The sequence below is a fragment of the Cryptomeria japonica genome, chromosome 4, assembly GCF_030272615.1.
Source record: "Cryptomeria japonica chromosome 4, Sugi_1.0, whole genome shotgun sequence".
In the NCBI taxonomy this organism is placed as follows: Eukaryota; Viridiplantae; Streptophyta; class Pinopsida; order Cupressales; family Cupressaceae; genus Cryptomeria; species Cryptomeria japonica.
The window spans coordinates 689,235,858-689,242,512 of NC_081408.1; the positions used below are offsets into that span (position 1 = coordinate 689,235,858).

Sequence of the window (6,655 nt, forward strand, 5' to 3'; positions counted from 1 at the left end):
TACTTTTGCTTAAAAGTTTCTAAACCCTTTTCAACAAAGTTACATTTGCTTAAAAGTTTCGAGGCCTATGAACGTTGCGTTGTTCTTAATCTTTTCTCTTTGTGTCTTGTCCTTTATCTATTGGCACATGGGACCATGAATAATCCTGAATACTGTATAAGTGTCAACCTTTTCTTTGATATTCAAAACCATTATCTTTGAATGCTACAACAATAAACGCTGCAACAAATTCATAGTCTTCTTATGCCACTGATGGTTGCGATTGTAGGCTTTGAAAGGCTATTGTTTTCTGCTCATAAAGGACTGTTGTCCATAACTTTTGAGTTGATTTATTTTTCTTGTTTCCTTTTGTGGGGGTCAAACCAATTCTTATCAAGTCAATCCACAATTTCCCAATCGCATGACTATCTAGCATTTTTCTATTCATGTCAGCCAAATCTAGCCAATCACATGACTATCTAGCATTTTGCTATTCATGCAGGCCAATCTCGTCCAATCACATGACTATCTAGCATTCTACTATTAATGACAATGAATTCTCACCCTATCGTATGGCTATCTAGCTGGCTAGGGTTTCACTCTATTGTTTGGAGACTACTATTTTCACTGTGTGAGACTTTTTCGTTTGATGATGGGTTGACGTGATTCCAATTGGAGATAAAAGTAGATTCAATATGTATCTCCAATAGAAACAGATTTTGAAGAAAAGAAGAATTGATTGGTAGAATGTGCCAGTGAACAGCCGGGAAATGTGATTGTTAGCAGTGCAAATTTAGGATAGGCAGTCAGTATTTTGACCATAACTTTCTCATATGATATCGGAATTGAAAAAAGTTTTTCAATCTGGAAAGACGCTGTACCACCCTTTAAAATAATTATATTCTCCAAGTGATTACAGGTTTAAATCTAATTGACTTTATTATGATGATGATTATCAAATATCATTATAATAAATCTTTGTTTTCATTGGCATCTATTTAAATACTTCAATTTTTTTTAAATTTCTAAGTATTTTAGTATTTTTCGTTCTCTAAAGTTTATCTCCGTTGTTTATTTTTTATTTTTTCTAAATTTAAATAAAATATAAAAATATAAAAATTATATTTGTGTCATCTCTAGGTACTTATCTTGAACTTTTTTTGATAATGACATGTCTTGTAATCATCCCTGTCTCCTGTACCAGTACCAACTCTCATTTTCATAATAACTATGGTGAAGAATCAACGGCAAACTAGGAACACCACCATTGCTGATTATTTTTATGAGTTGGGGAAACAATACCTCTTGTAATGGCATAGTTATTGTTGTCTTATAAACACAAGCAGTAGCCTTAATGTAAAAGAGAGTTTGATATAAGAGATCATTGGATGCTAGTGAATAGATAGGAAGAGGCCTATGCTATTGTAGTAATAGCAAGTGTGAGGAGCCAATTGAGGCTTTCACTTGTTTTCAAACTATTTATCTTATAGTACCAAATATGTAGGAAAAAATGGGAGTTATTGTAGCTTAGACCGGTTGGCGACCAATTTTTCAAAGACTTGGGCATGAATCCCAAGGAATGGGAAAGTTATGTTTTTAATGTGTTAAGTGAAGAGCTCGGGGTCATCTTCCTTTTCATTAATAATTCAAGTTTTTAAAATAGATATCTACCAGAGTGCCATATTTTCAGTGATCTGGACCACCTAAGGTGAAATTCAACTACAAAAACCAGAGGAACAGATACTCTGAACCTTATATTCACCATGCCTTCAACTATGAGTATGATATCTAGTTAATAGATACATAACAAAGCAGACATATACACTGTTCTCAATCACAATGTGGCCACCTGGACCACTAGCCACACCAAAATTCAAACTGGGTTTGCTTGGTCAATGAGGAGATGAACAACACATTTGCTCCTCTCCATTCTCTCTTTGTCCGCATGCAGAGATGGGGCTTTGAAAGGGGCGTTCAAAATTGTCACCACTTCAAGCAATTTGCATCTCTCTTCAGCAACAATACCGCTAGTAGCCACTAATATTCTCTCTGCTACATTTGACAAGCATTGAAAATGAACCTCCTGCTCGGGAAAGGGAAGCATGCAAACAAGATTTTGGACCTCATACCTTGCTACTGGGAGTGGGTTTCCAGAGAAGGGTACAAACACTTCTAGGGCTTAATAAAGACACCCTAGGAAATCCTTCTTGCCAGTGTGTTAGGCAAGCCTCTTAACCAAAAAAATATCAAACAGATTTGTGATAAACATTGATGACATATCAGTGTTTAACATTGCTACAGTTTGAGCTTCAAGAAATTTAGAACCAATTATTTGCTTGATGGTGATATAGTACCTGCTAACTGTTTAGGAATAATGAAAATGATGCTTAGGTGCTGGTTTGAAACAAGGCCCCAGAAAGACATTTCTCTGTTCTTGCTATAAAGATGGAACAATAACTCCAATTTTGAAATGGTAGGGGAATGACATACATCAGATTGAGACAGATGAAAGCATGGAACCAAGCCACTTCAATATAAAAGCCTTTCATCAATGCTACACATGGGAGTGGGAGGTGATAAAAAAAGTAATGCTCAAGTCAGAATTTTATTTTAAAGGCAATGAAAAAAGTTTTTCAATACAAAAACAAAATGGATGGCAAAATGGTCACATGTTCTTGAGTATTATTCAGACTTAAAACTCACTACTAAACTAAAGGGTGTTTTGAGACCCAATATTCTGAATGGTTAAATTATTCTTTAAAGGGTGTTAGCTCAAATGGAAGAGCACTTGCTTCACAAGCAGGAGGATGGTGGTTCAATTCCATCATGCCCTAACATGAATTAATCAATGATATTGTAGTTTATATTTAACAATATTGATTTATCTAAATAGTGAGCTATTTTTAAAAACTCATTGTTTTATATAATCTTTAGAGAGACAAAAGTGGAATTCTTTCTAATAAGAATATTGTTATCATCTTAAGAAAGATAAGAAGTTGGATTAAAGACATCTCTGTCTCTGTAGAGACAGTATATTTTTTATCATAGCTGTAGTCTCTATAGAGACAAAAATACAATTGTCTCCCAAGAGACAATAATACTGATGTTTTTTATTGTCTCTATAAAGACAATTTTTTAAGCCAATAATTTAAGACAATACATAAGTTTTATTTTGTCTCAAGTTAAGACAATTCACTCAAAAATTGTCTCAAATATTGTCTTAAAACCCCCTCTATGTAGTAGTGAAAAATACTTGATTTCAAAAACGTACCAAGACATTCCAAATAAATTAATTCTTTTTATACACCAATATCTCTTTCAAAAAGTTCAAGAACACTTTCAAGATTTTAAAAAAAGCTTTTTCAATCCTCAAAATTACCGGAATCTCTAATAATAAAACTCTTCTCCAATGCACAACCAAACCTTACTTTTTGGAAAAAACTAAAAAACTAAAATAAAATTATAATCTAATCTGTGACATAACGAACAACAGGGAAACCATCCTTCCGTGAAAATCAATTCAGCTCTGAGAGTCAGAAAACTTTGAAGGCAGAAAAGAACAAATGATAGATAATCGATTAAATTAACTACTCTCCTTTTTAATTTCATTCAGCAAAACTCATATTTGACTGAACATTTCCCTCGAGATTTTTATCTTTCGAAGTTTCTTTTCTTTATATTCGGCTAACTTTGATTTACAATAATTGTTATCCTACCCATAATTGCGGGATTGTTAATCCTATCAATTTAGGCTACAAGAATTAAACAATTTGATAGCAAATAAATGATATGCCCAGGCAAATTGATTGCAACCAAGAAAATAATAAAAAAATGGTAAAACAGATTCAAATTGACGAGTTTCATTCTCAAGTTCTGTAGAAGCTAATGTGTTCCAGCTCGCGAAGCCCTCCATAGGTTCTTTTCTGCATTATGTTGATAACCTCACGCTGTACCTTGATCTTATTCTCGTATTTTATCCACCGTGAACCCAACCAGTGGGCCGAGGGGCCATACAGAATTGATGGGGTGGCCACAATGGTCACTGCTAACGGTGGCGAAGTCAAGGCCGCTGCGAGCACTGAACAGATAAAAAACGACGCACCCAGCATCCCAAAAAGAATTGACGAAATCCTCCTCCCCAACCTCACGAACTTGAACTTTCTGTCCAATTTCTTTTTTTTCTCCTTGAGTTTCTACATAATTTGATCGTTCTTTGTGTGGACAGACTCCAACAGGTCGAAAAAATTCTTGTTAAAGGGATTCTCAGCCGCCTTGAATTCCTCTAGCTTTTCCTTACACATGTCGTACTGTGCCGTGCCGGGAGGGGAGTTTGCAGGCGCTATGCACTGTAACGCGACCTGAAGCAAACGCTGGTTTCCATTCATCTTTCCCAGGCAATTGTTCAGCTGAGTGTAGAAATTTTTATTCACTACATTGATTTGGGAGTATAGTTCAACCAGCTCTCTCAGGTTACGGTCTTTCCAGATATCTTTCTTATGTTTGAGTATGAGATCTTTGAGGCGCTCGTCTTTTTCAGCCAAGCATGAGGTGGCTTCCCTTAAGAGATCTAGAGACAAGCCGCCCCCTCCTCTAGTGCCGTTTTCAGCGGTACGTTGGCTACTCGCTTTAGATCATCATCAAGCTTGTCGTCGAAATTCCTGACGTCTGAATCATTTTTGCAGGCCTCTTTATAATCGTTTATCCAATCAGGCTCTTGTCCAACCCTCCCATAATTCCCCTTGCTCATCTCGCCTCCCATCTTCTGTGAGAGCGTAGGAATAGAAATGAAAGAAAAATGGAAATGTCCTAACAAGGCACTCCTCAAAGCTGAATAGAAATGGCTTTGGTTGTTGGAAGTAACAGTTAAATAAAATGTCTAACATGGAAAGCCTTAAATATCCAAATTAAATTGGACCAAACATTTCATCTAAACTTCAAATTTCACGAAAAAAAAAATCCTGTAATCCAAAAACTTAGTGTTAACGGGGAATATCATGGAAAGAACAGAGAAGCAACGTGAACATAACACATCTGCACAAGTAGAAAAGAAAAAGACATGTTGAAGATGTTAAAATTCTACTTCTTGAGGATGAGATAGCTTAAGGAAAAAATAAATTGTGCAATGATAATAAAAATGTGATCTTACCTGACGTGAGTTCCTCAACGATCTATGTTTTATGAAACGGTAAAAAGCATAAAATCTTATACAAGATGTTCCTGAAACTAGACATATTTGTTTTTTTATTACATGTTTTATACATGTTGTTACATGCTCAAAACTAGAAAAACGAAGTCTTATACGAGATGATTAACTCCTAAAACCATACAGTAGCATATGTAGTAGGGTGAGTGGAACTAGCAAAACACAGCTATACTATTCTGACTCTCCTCCCCAACATGGACCACCTAACATAGCACATCTTACTATCCCGTGGTATCCGTGTTCTCTCCTCTCTCTTCCTCATGAGATCATAGCTTTGATATCAGCAGATCATTGTTCATCATTTGATGCATGCTCTTGCTCTTTTTATGTTAGCACTTATGTTCTTGTGATACCATTTTGAGAATGATATTAGTGGCTGAGACATTTGATTACCAAGGTCTCTTAAACTAGTTGACTTGGAACCTTTTCATTTTTCAGGACTAACTCTTTGTGTTCTGTGTTTGTGTCTTTGTCTCGTCTTGTGTGTCCTTGCATGTGATTGTGTGATTTAAGATCCTAAGATTGGGGGCTTGGTTCCTCAAAATTAGTGATATCTGATCTCCTTGTGATCTTGCTCCTAATTGCTCCTCTCTCTCATATTTCTGTTATTGGGAGTATTTGCATAGGCTCATACTCACCATTAACTTTTGGGCTAAATATAGCATTGTAAATTGTAACTAGTCCAATTTACACCTCATGTTTATGCTCCTATTTTAGCATGTCCCATTTTCATCTCTCCTAGGCCTGTTTTGGCCCCATTTTACTCCAAACTTGATGTCACCGGTTGACACCACTGGGTGGGCCCCATCCTGAAATTTGTCCTCCCCGACTTATTGATTGGTTTATCCTTATTTTGGAGGACCAGGGCATGGAGCACCTTGGTTTTGGACCAAGGAACCCCAAGATTCCGTAGTCCCCTTTAATGTGGACCCAATTTGGAATGTGGTAGATACTCCCCCTCTCCAAAAGATTTTGATCCCGATAGCTACACTTGACTGTGGGAGGTCAGCCTAATCATTAATTTACCTAGGGAACCCTATATAAAGACATCCTATTAATTCATTTTGCATCAATTATCAATCTCTAATATTCATCTGTCCATGAAGAATTCATCATCAAGCATTTTTAGAAATTCAAAGTTCAATTTCATCCTTAAATAATTGTGGAGACAAGTTACATCAATCTTCATGCAAGCATGTGTGCGTGATTAGGGATTTTAATATTCATATGTTTTTAATGCCATCAAATTCAACATTTTTGACTATATTCAAAGAACATTGCATCATCTATAAATAATTATAGATTTTAGTTATTTCTCAACTTTTATTTCAATACTTACATTATTTGATTCAAGGTTAATTCCTAAATCAAGGTTTGACTTAGGCAAACCCCTATCCACAATGTGTTTATCTCTTTTTATATGCAATAAATAGGTGCAGGAGTTGTAGTTGGGAATTCTGATAGACTCGACAG

The 6,655-nt window shown here is 35.7% G+C and overlaps 1 protein-coding gene across 1 annotated transcript; it reads right to left on the bottom strand.

The window, feature by feature from the left end:
* Positions 1-3,845: 3,845 nt before the first annotated feature.
* LOC131053132 (UPF0496 protein At2g18630-like) lies at positions 3,846-4,738 on the bottom strand. Its single transcript, XM_059219418.1, has 3 exons — positions 4,555-4,738; positions 4,277-4,408; positions 3,846-4,057 (listed from the first exon to the last, which is right to left on the bottom strand). The coding sequence occupies exons 1-3, from the start codon at positions 4,736-4,738 to the stop codon at positions 3,846-3,848; spliced, it is 528 nt and encodes a 175-aa protein (XP_059075401.1).
* Between the last annotated feature and the right edge of the window lie 1,917 nt (positions 4,739-6,655).

Coding starts and splice junctions, on each gene's coding strand:
- LOC131053132 (XM_059219418.1), bottom strand. CDS start 4,738: ATGGGAGGCGAGATGAGCAAGGGGAATTATGGGAGGGTTGGACAAGAG. Junction 4,409..4,554: donor ACTAGAGGAGGGGGCGGCTT/GTCTCTAGATCT, acceptor AAATCAATGTAG/TGAATAAAAATTTCTACACT. Junction 4,058..4,276: donor CACGGCACAGTACGACATGT/GTAAGGAAAAGC, acceptor TTATCTGTTCAG/TGCTCGCAGCGGCCTTGACT.